Source organism: Triturus cristatus, chromosome 5_2 (genome assembly GCF_964204655.1).
Source record: "Triturus cristatus chromosome 5_2, aTriCri1.1, whole genome shotgun sequence".
Classification (NCBI taxonomy): Eukaryota; Metazoa; Chordata; class Amphibia; order Caudata; family Salamandridae; genus Triturus; species Triturus cristatus.
In genome coordinates, this window is record NC_140588.1 from 484,051,167 (window position 1) to 484,074,893 (window position 23,727).

The following is a 23,727-nucleotide window of genomic DNA, read 5'->3' on the forward strand; positions in this document are numbered from 1 at the left end:
CTATATATGTGTATATGTTTATATTTATATATACATGTTTTATTTTAAGAATTTAGAGCGTTCGGATCCAGCAACCCCTTCACCATCAACGGAGCCTAATCTGAGTTCGGAAGTCCTGAGGCAACGTAACCTTCCGCCTGCACAAACTGGACCCATGCAGAATCCGGCGGTTCTGCATTTTACGCAAGGGTAAGCGAAACTTGCATGCAAGTGTGATAGATTTGCCTTGAGTTTCACATTGTTTGATTTGCATTTTAATCCGGATTGCTTTTTAGTCGGCAACAAAAAGGTTCTCCAGTGTTTTTCCCTTTTTCTCTTGTAAATATTGGTAGGCTTCCTTCTTGACAGCATGTGTATTTATTGTTGAATTCACCTGTTGTTTTCTCTGACATTTTAGCTTGAAAATTGCAGTCTAGCTTAACGAGCGAGAAGGAAAATTAGTCATAAAATACAAGGTGCTGTAAACAGAACTATTTTTAATTGATCTGTTTTATCTTACTTCGATGTTGGGTGTAAATTATAGAAGGAATTCACATTTTGTTTTCTGAAACCATTTTTTTATAGGATTTTTTTCGATGGCTGCAGTTTCAACAATGATTTTGATTGTGGATTTCAGCACCGGAAATCCTTTTGTCCCTTTGCAACAGTGTAGAATTTACTTTGCATCACCAATGTAATATTTTGTTGATACTGAAAAAATCGATGTCAATATAAATAACGATATATTCATGTATAAAAACAAAATTGCATCTTTATTGATGAATTCACCCGTTGCGAACTCCACTCCAACCCAGAAATATGTTGTCAGGCAGGCTCTGAGACCCAGGCCTGAGGTCACTGATTGACAGGTCACAGGTGAAGTGGCACGTAGCCGGCAGACAAACGTGCGAACAGGAAATCCCAGATCAGTCCCGCATCTATACCACAATGGTCATGGGAGATTTGCCCCAATAAAGCACACATGGCCGGACCGGTGCGTGCGTTCCCAACACACCATAAAGTCCGATACCTCATGAAGTTAGGAACACTTAGCCAATCAAGACACAGCACACCAGTACACGCAGACCGAGGTACACATTCCTTACCAAACAAGCATTTTCAATGCAATAGCTTAAATTTTTGCAAATATTTGTTTGTTTAGTAGCGCCCATGCAGTGCTTTCAGAACCATGGAGGCTGCACCCCTTTCTTTAGACAAGCCGCGTCTAAAGAAAGGGTCGTGGCTGACATTAAAGGGAAACTGCAGCCTGGGGCACTTTGACAAAAAAAAAGCATCTGTTTGTCAAGTTGACAAACTATTTTTTTTTGTAAATGCTCCCATGCCGTTCTTTCACTATAATAGCGGCGCGCACCTTTCTTTAGACACGGCTTGTCTAAAGAAAGGGGCACAGCCTCCATGAATGTGAAAGCGCCGCATGGGCCCTAGTTAACAAAAAGAAAATAGCAAGTGCGGCCTCTATATTAAAGACCGCACTGCTAAAGTAAATGAAAGAAATGCAGTCGCTATACTTAAAAAATGATCGCCATTAATAGATTAAAAAAAAGCGGGTGGCGTGCTGCGACGTAGTGGGTGGAATAGGGGCAAATCATTAAATAAAATTGTGCTCATAACCAAGATAAAGCAGACAGTGTAACAAGACAAGTAAAAGGTCCAGTCAGTCGTTATGGGAAGTAACAAATGCAGACAAGGAGGGACTAACTGGCCTAATAACGACTCCAAAGCCAACGTTTACAAAGGACAATGGCACAAGCCAATTAAAAATATGACCGGAGATTGGGCGGGGCTTCAAAGCCATACTCCAAAAATGCATGCCTTGCAGCAGCGCATGCACTGCCCAGGCTCGACCTAAAGTTTTGCCTGAACCATTTGATTGCATTCAATGAACTGTATAAATTTCTTTATTAGACCGATTGTAAATTGAGACAGTCCTGAGACTATGCCTGTGCTCCCAGCCGCATTGTTTAATTAAACAAACTGTTCTTGTTTTTCCAAATGCCTCTTACCTCATTTTGGCGAGCCACCATCGAAGCTGATTGGCACCTCGAACCCGACTGTTTCCAAAGGAAGGGGACCTCGCCCAGACAGATTCACATTTGCGCACAAGGAAGGTGATTCATTGGATGTACTGCTGAATCTGTGGGGCAGAGGTCCGTCCTGAAGCAGCCGTCAGAGGGTGAGAGACTACATCAGAACCTTAGTAGTGCATGTGGCATTCGGCAAACTAGTAAGCGTAAAAAGATACCCTGAGCGCTCTTCCACTGACAGAAATCTGGCATATTACGTATTTTATATGTCCTTGCTGAGTAGTCACAAGGCAGCCTCGAAAGCAATCTTGCGGAAGTCACCTTTTTTTCGATAGTCAGCATGCTGGGATAGGTGAATATTTATTCTATTTATTGCCCGAGTTGGCACATCAATCTTATTTTTATATCCAAAAGGGTTTCCACAAGTGCCACAAGTTTCCAAACGCTGTTGGTATCTGAAAGAAGTGAGAGCTGTTGGTCTCTTGGACCGCTGGGCTTAACACAGATGGTACACTTTTTCCCAATAGGCGTGCAACAGCCAGTATGCTTGGACTGCTGGGCGTGACAGAAATGGTACACTTAGCCAAAGCATGTGATACAGGGTGCTGTTTGGACATTTAGGGAAAAAGATTTGGACCTGAGAGATTAGGTGTAACGTGTGTTTGGCCAATAGGGGCCTGTGGTTGAGTTATTCCTTCTTTCTGCAAACTTTTGTTATTATCTTTGTTCCGGAGATGATATTGACAAACCTTCAGGCTCACTTAGTCACGTGTAACGCGCAGAGCTTCCCCTGGTTACAGGATAGCATGCACTAGGAGTGGGCTAAGGAATTTTGTGACAAAGTCCTAATTGTTTTGCTTTCAGTTTTTTTAGGTGTGCTCGCTTCGCCTGCTGGGCGTGATACAGATGGTAGGCTTGGCCCCTGGGTGTGATGCAGGGTGCGATTTGTTGATGCAAGGTTATATGTGTGATGTGGTGCTGGTAAATAACTGCAAACTGTGTTTTGTCCTAAATATTGTGTTTTTGTCAATAACTCAATTTTCAAATGAAAATGCTGCTATTTCTCACCAACCGTAATTGATGCCAGAAGTCAATATTTTTCTATGTTGCAACCCTTCATATGCATTCTTATTTGTGTTTTTTAAATAATCATGTTGAATTGTTGATGCATCAGTACATAGCGCTGATCTCGTAGTTACGTAATTAGAAACAATAAACCCCTGTGTATATTTTCCCTATGATTCAGATCGAAACTAGAGAGTCCCTAAAACAAAGAAGCTAAGGTGTCCTGTACTCTAAAACTACCAAACGTATCATGGCGACACCATTAAAACACATTCAAACCCGGTTCCCTACACAGGCTAAAAAATGTAATGTTTGCCAAGAATGACACGCACACACGAAGGCACATACATTTCCCTGGCCAAAGGAGGGAACTTTCAACACTAACATACTTGAACACATGAGTGCATACAAAGAAACTAAATGCACAGGTTAAAAGAAAGATAAGAGAGACCATATTAGAACTGCTGCCGTCTTCAAGGAGACCCAGATCGACAGTCCTGAAACTACAGATAGTGACAGCACTTCCGAGGGTCGACAGGCCGGTAGGGCTGGGGCCAAAACAGTTGGTGTCTTCCTCTTTTTAGCAGCTGCAGGGCAGGTCTTCTTTCTTCTTGCTCTTCTGTGTAGTTTTGAATCTGGAATCTGGGGAAGGAAGGTTCAGGGTGCCCCTAAATACTAGATTTAGGGGCGTTACAGGTAGGTGAAGGGCAGGGACCAATGGGTCCCTGTCCTGGGGTGGGTACACCCCCTATCCTGCCTCTCTCCTGTGGGAGGGGGGCAGTAGCCTAGTCCTGATAGGGTAGGACTCCCCATCTTCAAGATGGCAAGAGCCCGGAGATGTGCTTCACCTCGCCTTCCCCCCCTGAGGGGTGGGGTTGGCAGGCTGGCACATCCCTTGTCCTTATTTGGGGTTTCCGGCCAAAGCTTCCCGCCAGAGTGGGGGGTTGCAGTGACCTGGGGAAGCTCACAGAGGCGGCATGCCTTTGAAGCTTCCCCCTGCCCATCCTGGGGGAGGAGATTTAGCACCTCGCCCAGGATGTGCATTGTTGCAGGCCCAGGAGAGCAGGGGCTCTCCTACCCAGGGGTCCAGCAACATGTCTGCTGGGTGGCAGCCTAGGCAGCCTCACAGCAGACGTGGATTGTAGGTTAGGTTTAAGGGGGCACCTCTAAGATGCCCTCTGGTGTGCTTGGTACATTAAATCCCACACTGGCATCAGTGTGGGTTTAATGTGCTGAGAAGTTTGATACCAAACTTCTCAGTCTTCAGTGTTGCCATTATGGTGCTGTGGAGCTCGTGTTTGACGAGCTCTCAGCACCATGTACTCTTAAATGGCAGCACTGCACTTACAGTGCTCAGGAATGGACCTGGGCACTGTAGGGGCACAGGGCTCCTGCTCCTGTGCCCACACCATTGGCATAAGGCACCCAGCTAGAGGGGTGGCTGATGTATGCCATGGCAGTGTAGGTGATGGGCATGGCACACAGGGATGTGTGTCATGTCGACTTTGTTTTTGTCTTGCACCCAAACACTCAGCCTGCAAAGGCAGTGTGTGTGTGTAAGGGTACAGGGCCTCTAAGGGTGGCACAAGGAGTGCTGCAGCCCTTAGAGGCCTTCCCTGGTCACAAGGCCCTGGGTACCATGGGTACCATGGGTACCATTTACCAGGGGCTGACGTGGCCAGGGTTTGCCAATTTGGGTTTGGTTTGTTTTAGGGAAGGAACATAGGCCCTGGGCACCTGATTGGCAGGAGTCCAGGGCACACTCAGTCAAAGTACATTCAGCAATTCAGCAAAAAGTGGGGGCATACCATGCAAGAAAGATGGCACTTTCTCACAAGCATCCAGGCTAGGGCTTGGCCATAAACCGTGGAAATGTCACACATAGCATAGGCATCCATGATCCAGGCCATAAACCGTGGAAATGTCACATATAGGCATTCAGCCGGGGCGTGTACATATGCCCCCATGATTGTAATGGGGCCTCCCCTTCCCCCAGGAAAACATTCTTTTATGGAAAAATATCAGTTTTTTTTGTCCCATTCCCTCAGATCTACAGATATTTGTTTTTTTTAAATTCTGTTTGGAACAGTTGGGTTCTCTCTTTCCTTGTATTGCGCATTAACCGAGCATCACCTCTATATTGTACACTCTAGATATATTGGCTGACCCAATATCCCTCCTGTGGATGGGAGAACTCAACTGGAGGATCCCTAGCGGTCTTACATTCAGGAATCACCCGATCCCACAGAGTACTAGATGTTCCTCGATGTTCCTGCAGTGTCTAAAGACTAGATTGTCCCTTCATCCCAGGATCTGCCATATCTGTCAACAGCTGCAAGGGAAGCCAAATCAGTTAATGTCAATGCTAGTCTGCTGGTGGGATTTCAGATGTTTCTGGGTTTTAAGATCAGCATATGGTCAGTGCTAGCCCATACCAAGGAATACACACCCATCGGGGGCTCAAGATCAGCTTATGGTCTGTGTTAATCAAAGAGTATTTAATGCTAGCCCTTAACAAGAGATCTGAATGCATCTGAGATCTGAATGCATCTGGGAAGCAAGATGACTGAAAGGTCAAACAGGTGCAGATGCATCTAGGGGTCAAGAAGACCCAATGATCAAAGCAAGTCTGTGGCGAGGAATACATTCACATGAATGTGGGAGCTCAAGGTCAGCTAATGGTCAATACCAGCCCTAGTGAAGAGCACAGGTGCATCTGGAGGTTTAATTTCAGTTTAGACAAATCCTAAACGGCAGAGGGTGTGCGGGAGTGTCCAGGTGATCAAGCTCACTTTATTATTAATGCTGAACTGTTTAACAGTGCAGGTGCATCGGCGTGGGGATGAGCTCAGTTTACACCAATCATCAAATGCAGAAGGGGGGGTCAGATGAAACTGAGGGCTCAAGCTCAATTTATAGTCAATGTAAATCTGTAGAGAGGGTGCAACAGTCTGAGCATTTGATTATCACTGCCTCCACCTTATTTTTCCATTGCATCTGCCTTTGGGGTTGGATAGATGTTTAATTCTGCCTGCGCCTCATCCCCGTTTTCGAAATGTTTGTTGCAGGACAGGTCCACTAACCTCAACAGGAGTGAAGCGTGTTGGCCTAAATGAAGCACCTACTCAATCTAGTTAAGCACAATATATTCTGCTCTGGAACAGATAGGGAGTTCTAGGATTTAGCTAAGCCAAACTTTTGCTAGGGTATTTTTTATGAAGAATGATTTCAAAGCAAGGTTAAATGTTGTCATCTGTCCACCCACCTTCTGCAGGGCAGCCTAATTCGCTCATGGCCCAACCTACCCATATGGCTCACTCACTGTCACTATAAATAATACTTTCACAGACACACTATTATAGAGAAAAAACTGGTTAGAGAAATACTATCACAGATAAATATCTGAATAGAAACCTAAACAATTTGGTAACGTCAGAAAGATCCCTAAAGCAAAACTGCTGCAACAAATTCCTTTACACTGAAAACATATTTCACTCACTCTCCCCTAACTTGACCGGTGCTAAACCTAATCCAGTCCCCAGCATTACAATGGAACCTAACGCTAACTGTTGCGCGCACACAACTGCTTATGGCACCCAAAAAAGCTGCTTGTCTGACAGGAATTATTGCTTTACTTTTTTCAGCGCAGGCTTTTTTCTATGTATTTAAAGCCAACATTAAAGTGATGATGACAGTCTTTTTCTGATTTTCTATCATTTGATATTCTCCGACCAACACTAGTTTTAAAGGTAGGGTAAGATGATCTGTCAGGTATGTATGTGCAAAGACTTGCGCTTCATTTGTGCCTGCCATGTCAGTAATCTTGTAGTCCACACTTTGCCTTGCCTTCTGCCGCCACATTGCTGGTTGGAGTTCGTTTTAATGAGGAATGGTTTCTAGTAAATTGTTTCTCCTAAAAGTTGAATAGTGTGGGTGAGTGGGGTGAACAACATGCTAATTTTACAGCCACAGTTTCTGCACTAACATAGCTTTTTTGCTTTTGTGGTGGAACTCTCCAAAATAGTGAGTGCATCGCAAACTCAATTTTGCTGCAAAACTACAGTGCTGAAACAGGTAACGTCCGTTCTTTGTTGTGAAAACATACTTCTGTGCTACAGTCAGTATTTATTTTCTCAAATGACTCAATATCCTTCAGAAGTGAAAGGTTGGGGCTTCTGAACGTCATTTTAAAACTCAGTTGTAAAATGCAATCTCTCAAAAGTGGTCATGCACAGCTTACCATGCCATTCATTTCACGGAGAAAAATAATCACTTCTTCCAGTGCCACCATGAAGAAGATCCGCCTCTGAGGAGGCGTCCGTGACCGTGAAGGTTCAGGTCAACTTGGAGAGAGAGGCCTTCTTTCCATCTCACCATTCGACAAATATCCTTTTCACACTGCTCAGGGTTCGGCAGTTGTTTCTAGATCTTTGCATTTATCACTAAAAATTAAGCATTTAAAAAGCATTTAAAAAATAAATGACTAATAAAAATTGACAGATGAAAGGTGGAAAAGACGTTTTGAGATTTATGATTTTTGAAGCAGCGAAATACACAAGGATATTGTCAAAAACAGTAACTGGTGCTCGTGTAAAACCCTTGGATACTGTAAAGTCGGAAACCTTCGGGTCAAGTTAGCACTATATAGAAACTGCAGAGACCTAAAAAAGGGCACAGGGATGTGGTCTATGGCAGTCGATAATGTGTTTTATACAGGGAGTTTTGGGAAGGTACACATTAAAATGTCTACCAACACCAGAGACCCCCGAACTTCACCTGCTCCACTGTGACAGGTTCCCTTGTGAAGGCCATCCAGTACAACACAGGCCAGTACACGTAAGGGGACAAACAATGATGAGTCACGGTCCACCTATATTAACTCCTAACCCTCACCTGCTCCACGGTTACGGATCACTTGTGAAGGGTATCCAGTACCACACAGACCAGTACGTGTAAGGAGACATGACATATCCACCTATGATACTCCTGCCCCCCAGCGACCCCCCCCCCCCCCCCCCCCCCCCACCTCCCAACGAGCCTCATCAGCTCCACGGTGATGGATCCCCTGTGAAGGCTATCCAGGACCACACAGACCAGTTCATGTAAGGGGGCAAAAGACGACACAGCCACCTATAATACCTCCAAGCCTCACCTGCTCTAATGTGACAGATCCCTTGTGGAGGCTACCCAATACCACACAGGCCAGTACATGTAACGGGACCACAATGACACGTCCACCTACAATAACCCCGAGCCTCACCTGCTCCATGGTGACGGACTCCCCTGTGAAGGCTATCCAGGACCACACAGACCAGTACATGTAAAGGGGCAAACAATGACGCGTCCACCTACAATAACCCCCGAGTCTCACCTGCTCCACGGTGGCCGGGTCCATGGCCTCCACTCGGGCTGCCGCCGTCTCGTACTCATCCTCGCTGTTGTAGCCGGCGCCCCCCCTCCTCTTCGTGCTGCTGGGAGCTGGCTCCTCCAGCGCCAACCCCTTGCTGCCGCCGCTGCCTCTTGCTGTGTCCGGGTCCGGAGCAGCAGCCACCTCCTTCTGGATCCATATCAAAGACCTGCAATTTTCAATTGCATGTTATGCATTTTTTGCACTTCTGTGTACCCTCTCTACAGTTTGGCTGCTGTTACACCTATTCACTGCCAAAGAGTCGTTTGGCCAAAGGGTGACAGTTCAGAAGCAGAGCTTGCGTAGGGATCTCTCCCATGTCACTTATAATTACACCAAACCAAACTCTAGAATTCCACATACACTACACAACACCCTTTTACACAACATGTGGTATCAGCACATGACCGCCATGGGCTCTAAGGCATCAGCTAGGCTGTGTTACGTCTGTTTGTTGATACCGCATGCAGTAGGCACAGATAGACTTTACTTGTCCCAAGAGGTAGCCCTTGTCTGAACTTCGGCTTAGTCTTTGAGCATCAAGAGCGGAAACATGTGTTCGAGACATATGAGCTGCAGATTACACACTGTGCATAGATTGCCATCTGGTATTGGGCCCGGATGTTTGCACTTGTTTTTGTCTTGGAAAGTCTTTGGAAGTCACGAGGTATGTGACTCCTCCTTTGGATGATAGTGCGCATGGGCATCAGCTCCATCCACAGATTGTTTTTTTCCGCCGCCAGTCTCGGTTGTGTTCTCGCGTTCCAGTTCGGAACCGTTAACGGTTTTCTCTTTTGATGCTCAATCCTTCCCTTCTCGACGGTATTGTTTCGATCGCGTTTCCAATCACACGTGACCCTTCAACTTCGAAGTATTCGATTCCGGTCGTCGACGAAGGCCTTCGGGCCTACCTGGGCCTCATCTCCGGCTCATGGAAAGGACGCCATTTAAAAAGTGTACTCGATGTGGGTCGAAGTTTCCCCACACCGACCTGCATGAGGTGTGCAACCTCTGCCTCTCACCGGAGCATGAGGCCAGTGACTGTCCAGCTTGCGCCTCCTTCCGCTCCAAGAAAACGATCCGGGGCCTACTAGCTCGAAGAACCATGGCGCGCTCGTCATCTTCGAAACCCGACGACATCTTTCAAGAGGGCCTCGACGTTCCGGAGCAGGGTCGAGTCGAAGAAACCATCAGCGCCTCCGAAGCAGATGATTCAGACGTCGAAGACATCACTCAAAGGGCCGTGAGTTCAGACATCGACCCCGACCGACACCCCCCCTCGACATGGTCAAAGGAGGCTTCGGAACCACCTCCGGGCCCAGGTGCACACCGAGACACTGCTTCCCATGCCCGCCTTCGGACCCGGTAAAGAAGCCTATTAAGCCTTTAGGCGACTCTGGCTCGAGTCAGCCTACCCTCGGTACCGACAAACAAACTCTGGCACCGAAGAAGAAGGCGTCCTCGCCCTCTCCCACGCCGACCGCTGCTTCGACGTCAAAGCACTCGGCGTCGAAGGCTAGAAAGAGTTCCTCGGCACCGACAAAACCCTCGGACCCGACTAAACAACGTCCACCAAAAGGCCCCGATTCTTCCAAGCCAAAGACCTCCGAACTGAAAAAACAGCAACCGGTTCCAACTGATAAAGACACTTCAAAACTACACGGTTCCAAGCCTAGAACCGCTACCGAGTCGACGCCGCAAAAACTTACGGCACCGAAACCCTCGACTCCGAAGGATCTGTCTCCCACAGATGAACTGTTTCGTCCAGATCCTACCCAAAAGACTCTAATGAAGGATCCTAAGACTGGTCGTTTAATGCTTAGCATCAAGAAAAGACCCCTGGAAAAGCTTGCGCCTGCACTGCCACCAAAGAAGAGAGACTTTGCTACCTCTGCATTAAGGATCCCTTCTCCTCTTCCTCCTCCTCCAGCACACCGCTCTCCCACACCATCACCTACCCCAATAGATGATGATGATGATAACACCACAGATGATGCAGGGGGAGGTGCTGACGATCAACCCGTTGGGGACCCTACCCCTATAGGCTCCCCTGACCCCTTGGATGATTACAGTGTCCCAGATTGCCCTTACACCCCGCAAGATTATATTTATCCCTCCAGACCTTCCCCTCCAGAGGACTGTCTGATTCAACCAGCTCTTTCACAGAGCTGCCCAATACCATGTGGTTGCCCTGCATACAGACCCAGTAGAGGAGGATTTTCTTATGGACACCTTCGATACTACACAAAGGTCCACCTCAACTCTGCCCATGCTTAAAGGGGTCATTAAGCATGCATCAGAGATCTTTAAAGACCCAGTCAGAGCTCGAGTCATTAACCTGACAATAGAAAAGAAGTATAAAGCTGCTCCTACTGACCCAGTTTACATTAAAGGCCCCGCACCACTAGACTCCTTAGTAGTGTCTAATGCAAGGAAGAGGGCAAATTCCCAAACATCAGGTGACGCACCACCACCAGATAAGGAATCAAAACTCCTAGACGCCTCTGGCAAATGCACAGCATCACAGGCAGCAAACATTTGGCGCATTGCTAATACACAAGCGCTGCTAGCAAAGATATGACCGGGCACATTATGATGAGCTTGAGTCCATAATGCAGCACCTCCTGGACAAATATAAAAACAGGGCTAGTGAACTCATCCAGGAGGGGAAAACCATCACTAACACCTGCATCAGGTGTACCCTAGATGTAGCAGATACTGCCTCAAGGGCAATAAACACCAGTGTCCTTTTGCGCAGGCAAGCCTGGTTACGCATATCAGGTTTTAAACCCGAAGTCCAGAGTTCTATACTCTATCAACCTTTTGATGAGCAAAACCAAAGGCCTATTCCCAAGCATAGAGTCTATTTCCAAAGATTTCTTCAAAAAATATCAGTCCATATCCTCAATTATTCAGGATCTTCTTTATTTCCTTGTTTCACTCAAAATCGTAGATTTTGTCAATAGGTGATTCTTAAACGTCCCAGTACACAGCTGATATAATCAAAAGGTAGCCAGCCAACACGTGTTTCGTCCTGGGTTTATCGCCCATCGACTTCCTCAGGGCTCAAAGAAAGTTCTATTTTCAATCGAGGGATAATCTTCTAGTATTGTAACGAAAATCGGTCGAAGAGTCAGGATAAGTCCTTAAGATCACGTCTATTTCAGCAAACAAACATATAGTGTGCGCGAGTATCAAGTAACCGGAGAGTGCTCCAAACAGTGTGATAATCCAAGTAAGAAAAGCAACACCTATTTGGCCCCAACGTAGACGTAGCCCTTGAGAAAAGGATAGAGAAACCGCCAAATTTATGGGAGCCTTGCCATCGCAAGCTCCCAGACGGTCCTTTCGTCGCTCATCCTTCAGAAGCACCCATAAGGGCTACTCCTCAGATAGTCCCTCCACCTCTTACAAGGCTCCCACCCAATCCACCCCCACCCCATGACTTCCCTCCGCTTCCCCCAGACCATTCCACTCCAGTCGGGGGTAGACTCCACCAATTCCTCCCTGTCTGGTTAAACATCACTTCAGACAGGTGGGTCCACCAAATAATTCAATCAGGTTACTGTCTCGAACCAACATCTACCCCCCCCCCCCCAACCATACCACCCAAACACCGTCCAATGTCACAAGAACATCTGTTACTATTAAAGCAGGAGCTAATATCCCTCCTACAAAAAAAGTGCAATAGAACCAGTTTCCCTGCACCAACAAAACAAGGGAGTTTACTTCTCATACCAAAGAAGGACGGATCTCTAAGGCCTATTTTAGACCTCAGACCCCTAAACCTCTACATACACTCAGACCACTTCCACGTGGTCACGCTTCAGCAGGTCCTTCCTCTACTTTCCCAGGGCAACTTCCTTGCTACTCTAGACCTGAAGGACGCCTATTTCCACTTTCCCATTCACAGCGCTCACAGAAAATATCTGATTCGTAGTGGACGGTCAGCACTATCAATTCAAAGTACTCCCATTTGGAGTCACCACAGCACCAAGAGTGTTTACCAAGTGCCTAGCAGTGGTGGCAGCACACCTAAGAAGACAACACATCCATGTCTTCCCATATCTAGACAACTGGCTCATAAAAGCTAGCTCATACAATCAGTGTGTACAACACACTCGCGCCACTATTCAACAACTTCACGACCTGGGGTTCACAATAAACCACGCCAAGTCCCAGCTGCAACCGTCTCACACACAACAATACCTCGGTGCTACAATAGACACCTCAAGGGCGCTAGCCTATCCCAGCCCCGCCAGGATAGCGAGCATGCAAGCTCTTCTCACCAGATTCCAACCGCAACACTCTCTTCCAGCTCGAGTGTTCATGCAACTCATGGGGATGATGACCTCTTGCATATTCATAGTGCCTCATGCAAAACTCCAGATGCGTCCACTCCAAGAGTGCTTAGCACGCCAATGGAACCATGCTCAAGGTCAGCTAACAGATATGGTGTTGGTAGATGGTCGTACCCATCGCTCTCTGCAGTGGTGGAACACCAAGAACCTTTCCAAAGGGCGACCATTCCTCGAGCCAGTTCCTCAAATAGTCATGACAGCGGACGCATCGCTCTTCGGCTGGGGAGCTCACCTACTACATCACACCATGCAGGGCAAGTGGACACCACAACAGAAGTTACTCCACATCAACCACCTGAAGTTACTAGCCATATTCCTAGCCTTAAAGGCATTTCAAAAACAAATATCAGGCAAGACTGTCTTAGTCCGCACCGACAACATGACAGCCATGTAGTATATCCAAAAAGAAGGTGGGACACACTCTCTCCAGCTCTCTCAGCTCGCACAGAGCATATGAAGGTGGGCTATACCTCAAAACATTTTTCTCCTAGCCCAACATGTCCCGGGAGTCCAAAACACAATAGCCGATCTGTTGAGCCGTCAAACACAACAAATCCATGAGTGGTACCTCCATCCACAAGTTCTTCAACCGTTTTTTCTGATGTGGGGGCAACCACAGATAGACCTCTTCGCCACCCCAGAAAACGCCAAATACCCAAGCTTCGCCGCCAGGTATCCTCACCCATCGTCCAAAGGCAATGTGATATGGATGAACTGGTCAGGCAGATTTGCGTACGCTTTTGCGCCTCTCCCACTCATTCCACTAGTGGTGCGCAAACTACAGCATCCTAGTTGATCCAATTTGGGCCAGACAACCATGGTACACCACACTGCTGGAATACTCCATAGTTCTGCACCAAAAATTACACCTCTCTCCACGCCTCTTAACCCAGAACCGTGGAGAGATCCAACACCCAGACCCAGCTCAGCTCAACCTAGCGATCTGGCTCCTGAAGTCCTAGAATTTGGTTACCTTAACCTACCTCCTGACTGCATGAACGTCATCAAAGAAGCTAGACTGCCTACCACTAGAGCATGCTATGCAGTCAAGTGGAAACGGTTTGTCATATACTGCCATAACAACAACACTGACCCCCTAGATGTGTCTATCCAACACATCATAGGTTACTTATTACACCTCCAAAGATGCAACTTAGCCTACACCTCTATCAGTCTGCATAGCCATAGCAACATATCTACAAAATGGACAACATCTTTCACTTTTCAGTGTACCTGCCATAAAGGCCTTTATGGAAGGACTCAAGAGATTAATTCCCCCCCAGCGTGCCACCTTCCCCTCTCTGGAATTTAAACATCGTTCTCACAAGACTAATGGGGCCTCCATTTGAACCTCTACATAAATGTGAGCTACAATTCTTAACATGGAAAACTGCTTTCCTAGTAGCCATTACTTATCTACGAAGAGTTAGTGAACTGCAAGCACTAACCATTCAGGAACCTTTTCTGCAGATGCATCTTAATAAGGTTGTTCTCCGAACTAATCCTAAATTCCTCCCTAAAGTCATTTCCCCCTTCCACCTCAATCCATCTGGGGAGCTGCCTGTATTCTTCTCGCAGCCACAAACAGTCTCAAAGAGCTCTTCAGACCTTAGATGTCAAGAGCACTACAGTACTACATAGAGAGAACACAACCTTTTCGTAAGACCAAACAACTATTCGTGTCTTTCTCACCACCACACAAGGGCAACCCCATATCAAAATCTGGGATAGCTAGTTGGATTGTCAAATGCATACAAATTTGTTACCACAAAGCAAAACGTACATTATCTGTTCCTCCTAAATCCCGCTCTACACGAAAGATAGGGGCTTCAATGGCATTTTTAGGGAACATCCCCTTAGATGATATCTGCAGAGCAGCTACATGGTCTACACCGCACACATTCACAAAACACTATTGTGTCTGTGCAAACTAGACAACAAGCAAGCTGTACTCAAAACACTATTTCAAACTACTGCAACAGATACTGGTGGTCGCCGCTAGTAGGGGATACTGCTATACAATCTATGCACAGTGTGTAATCTGCAGCTCATATGCCTCGAACGGAATATGCTACTTACCAGTATGCATCTGTGCTTGGCATGTAGAGCTGCAGATCTACACACGCCCACCCGCCTCCCCGGCTACCTTTATCTGTTCCAGTATTATCTTACTTAGATACAGCATACATGGGCATCTTTCCTGTTTCTTACTAAGCTCCATCATTTCCCTGCTGGCAAAAAACAATCTGCGGATGGAGCCGATGCCCATGCGCACTATCATCCAAAGGAGGAGTCACATACCTTGTGACTTCCAAAGAATTTCCAAGACAAAAACAAGTGCAAACATCCGGGCCCAACACCAGATGGCGATCTATGCACAGTGTGTAGATCTGCAGCTCTACATGCCAAGAACAGATGCATACTGGTAAGTAGCATATTCCCTTCAGATGATTGGAACATCTTCGTGGGCGGTCTGAGCTTCGACACCAACGAGCAGGACCTTGAGCAGCACTTCAGCAAGTACCGCAACATCGCCGAAGTGATGGTGATCAAGGACCGGGAGACGCAGCAGTCCCGGGGCTTCGGCTTCGTCTCCGTCTCCTCCGAGAACCAGGAGGATGCGAAGGACGCGCTGAAAGGCATGGACGGCAAGACCCTCGACGGATGCCAGATCCGAGTGGACCAGGCCGGCATTTCCTCAGAGTTGTATTCGTTCAATTTCTTGGTGGCTTCATGGAGCCTATTAAAAATCTGAAGCTAAAAAAAATTACTTTCTCCACTTATACCTATGTAGAATCTGGGCCTAAATCCATCCCAAAAAGGTAGAACCCCACAGAGTAGTAGTGAATCTGACCTGTTAAGAGACGAACCGAGCGGCTCTATACCTTTGTTGTGTGTGCCAAGATTGGTATGTCCTGCTGCACGTTTATCCCAGGGAATGACTTTGATAATGGGACATTGACTCTTGCTGTCAAGCATTGCACCGCGTACAAAGGGACATACATAAGGAGGGAGGTGACCCTGAGCAGAAGTGGTTCTCTAAGTGGTACTCCTGGCTCCCACTGTGGCTGTCCGGATTGTGCACGTCATTATTGCCGGTATTCATCATGTTCTTGTTTGTGTGTGGCTCTGTGCAATTGGGGTTTAACTACTGTGAAAACGCAGTCCTCAAATTGGGTACTATGCAAGTAACTAGGAAAGTAGTAATTGTCAAAACCGAAGAATTGCATTTCCCCAATAAAAGAATAGTTTACAATTCAACTAGAAGGGGGAATGTTAATATTGAAAAAGTCAATGTCACTATAAATAATGATAGTCATCTTTATTGACAAATTCGCTCGTTGTAAACTCTACGTCGACGCTAACCCAGAAATATGTAGTTAGGCAGGCTCTGAGACCCAAGCCTGAGGTCACTGATTAACAGATCACAGTTGGAGTGGCATATAGTAGGCAGACAAATGCGTGAGCAGGAAATCCCAGATAGTTCCCATAGGTAGGCGCAGTGACACCACAATGGTCCAGAGAGATTGGCCCCAATAAAGCACACATGACCGGAGGGGTGCACACGTTACCAAAACACCATGAAGTCAGATGCCACATGAAGTTAGGAACACTTAGCCAATCAAGATACAGCACACACAGTGATCACACGCTCCCCATGCCGGACTTCTGGACACGTTACCCACTGGCTGCATGGTGTTCACGCAAGGTCAAGGCCCACCTGGATTTATTTATTTATTTATTTGTGGGTTTGTATAGCGCTATAATCGACTCCTAATGGAGTATCTCTGTGCTTTGGGCCAGGTTATTCAACCATTCATTACAGAGCAAGGGAGGGCTGAACTAGATCTCATTTTTGAACAACAAAGTTTTAAGTTGTTTCCTAAATTTCAGATGTTCGGGACATAGTCGTAAAGTTAGCGGGAGACTGTTCCACAATGTTGGTCCCACCACTGATAAGGCTTTACCACCATGTCTGGCCTTCTTGGCACGTGGCACTGCCAACAGATGACTATTGCTTGATCTAAGGGTCCTGGTAGGGGTGTAAGGAATACATTTCTTTTCCAGATAGAAGTGGCCTTGCCCATTTATGCTTTTGTGAATCAAACAGCATGTTTTAAATTTTGTCCGTTGACGGATTGAAAGCCAATGCAATTTTTCTAGAAGTGGCTTTGATGCTGTTCTTGGCGGGGCATTAAGGACCAGTCGAGCCGCTGTGTTTTGAATTACCTGTAATTTGGCCAACACTCCCTCATTGGCTGAGAGGAGCAGGCCATTACAGTAGTCAAGCCGACTCCGAACAAGAGCCTGCACTAAGGTTTTTCTAAAAGAGTCCGGCAACAAAGGGAAAACCTTGCGTAGCAGGCTAATGGTATGAAAACATACGCCTGCAACATAGTGAGTGTGCTGTTTTAACACTAGATCCTGATCGAGGCGGATCCCTAGATTTTTGACAACCTGTTTAGGTTCTGGGACTGTGCCAAGATCAGAAGGCCACCAGTCAGGGGACCACAGTATCTTGGCTTCCCCGAACAGCATAATCTCAGTTTTACTGACGTTGCATTGTAGGTAGTTAGTGGACATCCATTGTCCTACAGCCTTCATGCCTGCAGAGAAGGAGTTCTTTATTTCCGTAGTAAGGGTTTTGAAAGGAAAGAGGAGCTGCGTGTCATCAGCATATGACACGGGGATGAAACCGAATTTGCGCATCACTCTTGCCAGGGGTGCCACATAGATGTTAAAGAGCGTAGGGCTCAGACAAGAGCCCTGTGGCACCCCTTTCGTAATTTCTACCTCCCTAGAACGGTACGTGCTCATGGTGACAGTCTGGGTACGATCAGTAAGAAAGCTCCTCAACCAGGCAAGGGCTTTGTTCTTAACTCCTACGTTTGACAACCGGTTAATAAGAATGTTATGTGACACGGTGTCGAACGCTGCTGACAAGTCTAGTAATACTAAGATCACCGAATAGCCTTTGTCTTGGAACATTTGTAGGTCGTCTACCACAGACAAAAGGGTGGACTCAGTGCTATGTTTCGGCCTAAACCCCGATTGAGAATAGTCTAGGCCGCCCACAAATTCAATGTAGCCGGATAAGAGTCTATTGACATATTTTTCTGTCAATTTCTCATTCAATACCCTGCTTTATGGCTCCAAAGACATAGGTACACATTCCTTACCAAAAAAGGACCTCCTGAACCATTTTATTGCATTCTATGAACTGTATAAAAGTTGTTAGAAGATTGTAAGTTGAGACAGTCCTCAGACCCTATGCCTGTGACTGTGCTCCCGGCTGCGTTGTTTAATTAAACAAACTGTTTCTGTTTTGCACAACACCTCTTGTCTCTTGTTCTTTAAAGGTATTTCAAGCAACATTTTAGAGTCTTTTGTTTTTTCCCCTGCATCTCCTGTTACAGCATCTTTTTGTAATATTTGCTTTCTTATTTATACTCAAATAAGAAAGAATGACTGTACTCAACCACTGCGAGTGAAAAGTATTCAGCCTGATAATGTGACATAATCAAGTTGAACTTGAAAATTATTTGTAGAAGTCTAGTGCACTTTTTTTGTACCGTATTTTCTTTAATTTTGCTTAGTCATTTTTGGTAAACTAATGTTGTAAGTAAATCTCACTATTTAAATCCTACATTTTGTTTCATAGTAGTTGAATGATTTACCAGGGCAAGGCTTTTTCTTTGTCTTACTACACTTGCCGAATGTGATGCTGATTTCTCGTCCTACTCTTTCTTAACGGTATGTGATTTTGTGCCCTGCTTTTTCTGGATCCAGGATAAATGAATCTCCCCAGCTCATCCAAGCCATCACTCCCGCATGGGAAGAGAAATATGATGGTCGTACAAAGTTGCTTATGCAAATATACAGTTGATAAGAAAAGAACATTGAGGTACAATGGGAGTGTTGAGTACATCATGATGAATATTACCTGCCAGATGGGGTGCGTTGTGTACATACATGTATGTGTAGTGTGATTTATGTAGGAAGTACCATCAGGCCCTTAAGAGAGAGAGTTATGGAACATCTAAGAGGAGAGACCTGGAGACCCTGTTGCATGACATAAGTTGGTATGCAAACAAAAGAGACACTGTGGAATTTCGATTTTATGGCACTGAGGAAGCTTACACAGACATGAGAGGGGGACATAGATAGTTAAGCCTGCATTGGTTGGAAGCTCCCTGGATTATGAAATTGAAAGCTGTAGATATGGGCTTGAATATAGACTGAGTTACAATATTTCATAAGCGATCATGACATGTGTTACTAGTGTGTTCGCGCGCCACTTGACTTAAGAGTAGATAGACAGGAGATCCAATGTAGGAACTGAATGTTCAGCATAAGATGGCAGACAGTCTTGTTCAGTCGAAATAAGTAGGACATCTATGTACTCAAAGATGGCGGCAAGTAAGAGCTACTGATGATGGTTCTTGTGGCCTGGTTGACATAGGGACAAGTGTATTTAATGCATTCAATATGATGTCTGCATTGGATGCTGAGCTCATGCTGTTCCGGAATGGATTTGATGTTCAAGACTGGAGGTCAGTTTCTAGGGAGCATATGTATGTATCCATAGCGGTCGACTAGTTATAGTTAGTTACTCCAGTATTGGAACTTTCATAGATTCCAATTGCTTGTATCATTCCCTGTCGTCGAGATGGGAGTTCCGGGTATACATAAAATAGCCACAGAGAAAAGTACAAAAAAAGAATTAGGCCTACACCCCTTCTAGTTTTGTAGCATATCCACCTCTTTTTGTAAAAGAGACCAAACAAACTGAACATCCAATCAGAATAGCCTCACCCCATAGAACCTTGCTGAGAGAGCCTCAGATTTTCTACAGCACGTTGTGCAAGGGAGTCTCCAGTGAGCTCTGCTCAGTTTTTTCCTAGTTACCCTTAACTTGAACCTGTTTCTTCAATCTTCACTATGTGATCAACATGTCCGACAAGGAGAAGAAGGCTCTCTTCAAGGCTTGTGCCACCTGCTCGACGAAAAGGCTTTATGTGGATGACAAACAAAGACTTTATTTATTGTTAGTATCCTGACCACAAGGCTACTGACTGCAACATTTGTCGTACCTTCTCCACGAGGACCTTGCAAGACCGTGTGGGGCGTCTCCTAACTTGGCTCCAGAGACTTAAATCGAAAAAAGGAAACTGTCTCCAGTGACAGTGATGATGCTTCCTCGGCTATTTCATCAAGGTGGTCTCTAAAAAGGGTTAGGTCTTCTCCTTCTACTTCTTCAGACCCCCCCTTCCAAGGCCTTTCATAAGACCTCTCATAGGTCTGACAGGCTTAGTCCCATCAAACCTCCTCACCTTGGTGTAAAGGAGAGGGAAGGACTTGGCTCAGGAGTGGCACAGGAAAAGCCTGATCAGGTGAAGCCTTTTAAGAAACCAGCTTCTATCCCATCCGAGGTTAGAGCTGAGAAAAAAGTTCGCTCGTCGAAAAGTTTCCTCGTCGCCGCCAGTGATGAAAGGGTCGACGTCGACAGCTTCGACGACGCCAAGCACGGATGAGCTGTTCATTCGGTTGTCCACACCCACTCTGACGACGTCCTCGTCGACGAGGATGACGACGTTGATGGTGGCGACGGCTACCACTTCTATGCCGACGTCTTCTAACATGATCCTGACAAAGGTCTTGATGACCCAGTCTACCGTATCCCTCGCTCTGTCGACGCCTCTGAGATCGTCGACGACTGCTTCGTCAGTGACCTCTTCGACTATTCAAAAATGTGGCAATTTCAATTTGGAGTTGTCGCATTACACCAGAAATGACTTCTAGAAAGGTGACACCTCTACCTCCTGCTCTTGTTCTAGAAGGATTTTCTGATGACGATGAAGGTCCTTTCCCGGGGCAGCTGTTAGCCCATCACAGCTGAACGTCAAATACCAGGACTCTTGACTCGGAAGAGTATTATATGGATCAGCAACAATATGAGCCCCTGTTAAGGTTTCAAGAAGTTTGTCAACAGGAGATGGTCTGTATGCCATCCTCCTTCATAACAGACTTAAAATCCATGCTATCGGATTACCGGCGGAGATATCCTACGCAATCTCTAACCAAGTTACAGTTCAAGTGCCACCTACTCCACTTGCTCATCCGGTTACACCCCGATCTCTTCAACAGACTTCATTGCCGGACTCACCGGAACCACTTGTAATTGCTTTCCAGGATGATACATCGGGCGATGACCAGGGAACAACAAATGTTCCGGATCCCGAAAGAGAGTGGGATGATTACATCATTCCGGATCCCGCCTCTCCTGTTCCGTAGCCGGCGGATTTCCCCCCAGGCGGATATTGGGGGTTTCCATAATCTAATGGAAAGAACATCTAAAAGATTCGACCTGCCCATACCAACAGTGCAGTTTAAATGTTTTTTGTACAACTTTAAGGAACCCTACAGAAAGTCTGTGCGAACCATCCCTATAGTGGGCCATGTATGGGATGAAGGGCTAAAGGTGATGAAGACGCTGTTCTTCTTCGCCTAGAGAAGAAATAGAAGGACCCCGAGGACAGTCCAGCTTCTTTAGTCAGCCAACCTAATCTGGACTCCGTCATCTCTCAAGCGGCCCAAAGAAAATCTAAGAATCCCTCGGCCCCTCTCACTACACCTCCGGATAAAGAGGGCAGGCGTTTAGATAATGCCGAAAAGAGGTTCTCTTCTATGTCTAGCCTCCTTATCAGGGCAGCCAATGCTTTGGCTATTCCGGGCCGGTATGATAGCCAGATGTGATGCGATCTTTTCCCCTTATCTGGACCAGTTGCAAGAGGATTCTAAAGGGGAAGCTAAGAAGATCCTAGAAGAGGGGGAGAGAACATCCTCCGAAATTCTAGACAGTGCAATGGACATTGCCACAACAGGTTTCCGGTCCCTGGCGGGGGCGGCGGTACTTCGACGCCAAGGCTGGCTTCGCGCTACTTGGTTTCGGCCTGAAGTCCAAAATAAGATCTTGGACCTTCCCTTTGATGGCGAGGCGCTCTTTGGGAAGCATATTGACGATGCGCTTCAGGACATAAAAAAGGATACGGAAACTGCAAGATCCCTCAGGACTAGAGCAAGGTCCCCTTCCGTGGGGCTAGAGGTAGAGGCTTCTCCTACAGAGGTGGTTTTCAACAATAGCGGTATTCCTCCTACTCGCAGCCCTCTCAATCATACCGGCCTCAATATACGCAAAGACTAGGCCAGTTGTCGTCTTACTCTCATTCAACCTCTAGAGGACGACAAGGGCGCCAGGGGAGGGATTCCTCTAAGCGCCAATAGCGGCTTCTTGGCTCTTCCTAATGTTGCTTTGTTCCCTGTAACACCCGTGGGGGGCAGGATATCCCAATACTTCCAAAGCTGGCAACTGTTAACATCAGATCGATGGGTCCTTCTCTGCAATTTCAGCATCAATCACCATCTAAGCCCCCTCGCGCCACCAAATCCTGACATCTCCGTTTTCTACGTCTGGAAGCACAACTACTACTCCTCAAAGGAGCGATAGAACCGGTCCCTCGATTTCAATGGGGAGAGGGATTCTACTCACGGTTCTTTCTGGTTCAAAAGAACATAGACAAATGGCGCCCTATTTTAGATCTGAGGGAGCTAAACACCTATCTCATCAAGCTCTCATTTCGGATGGACTCCTTACAGGACATTTTGCGGCTCCTCAACCAGGGAGATTACATGGCCACTCTAGGACCTCGAGGACGCATACTTTCATGTCCCCATCCACCCAGCCCACAGTAAATACTTACGCTTCACGATAGCCAAGAGCCACTTTCAGTTCAAGGTTTTACCTTTCGGACTCAGATCCGCTCCGCTGTTTTTCTTAAAAGTATTAGCCCTGGTGGTGGCATTTCTCAGGAAGCAGAAGCTCCAGGTCTTCCCTTACCTGGACGACTGGTTGCTAAAGGCTCTGCCTCATCATGCAGCGGAGAAAGCTGTCAGGACCTGTACGCAGCTCTTCAGTCAATTGGGGATGCAGCTAAATACAGAAAAGTCCGTTCTGTGCCCGTCCAGGTCAGCCCGGTTCTTGGGGGCCATTCTGGACACATCTCGCTGCAAAACCTTCCCTTCGAATGAAAGACAAACAAGGCTGATAACCTCAGCTTGTTGACTGCAATGAAGAGTCACTTTCAGTTCGCCTCTACAAGTCACTCTTTGGGTCAATATCGTCCTGCATTCCTCTGGTTCCCCATTGCAGGTCACAAATGCGCCACCTCCAAGAGCAACTGGATTTGCAGTGGCGCCAGGCGAATGGCTCTTTCGAGGACAAGATCCTAGTTACTCAGCCTATGAGAGAGGCGGCAGCATGGTGGACGAACAAGGACATCTCCCAGGATCTCACCTTCAGGTTCACCCCAGCTCCTCTAATAATTAAAACAGATGCTTCACTGGCAGGCTGGGGAGCGGTCTCACAAGACCTTCAGGTAAGTGGCCACTGGCTGCCCCAGCATAGTCTACTTCACATCAACCTGTTGGAGCTCCCGGCGAATTGTCTCGCCTTGCAGGCCTTCCATTCGCGGATTCGACATTCATCCGTCCTGGTCCGAACGGACAACACAACGGCCATGCACTACGTAAACAAGCAAGGAAGTACAAGGTCATGTCGATTATCAAAAGAGGCTCGGGCGATTTGGGAATGGGCAATCCAACAGGAGATATCGCTCTCAGCAGAGCATCTTCCAGGTGTCCTCAACAAGGCAGCGGGCATTCTCAGTCGCCTAAAATCTGTAAGCCACGAGTGGGAGTTAGACCAAGCCACTCTGGAGGAAATTTTCCGAATCCGGGGCACTCCGCCCATAGATCTTTGCCACTCCGGAGAACAAAAAATGCAGACTCTACGCAAGCAGGCATCACCATC

The 23,727-nt window shown here is 46.7% G+C and overlaps 1 protein-coding gene across 1 annotated transcript in view; it reads left to right on the forward strand.

Moving 5' to 3' along the window:
- The window catches only part of HERPUD2 (HERPUD family member 2), a 268,181-nt gene that overhangs the window by 122,957 nt on the left and 121,497 nt on the right, over nucleotides 1-23,727 (forward strand). Inside the window, exon 5 of the mRNA XM_085607481.1 lies at nucleotides 50-189. Within this exon, the coding sequence (XP_085463607.1) occupies nucleotides 50-189 (140 nt within the window). The remainder of the gene's footprint in view (nucleotides 1-49; nucleotides 190-23,727) is intronic.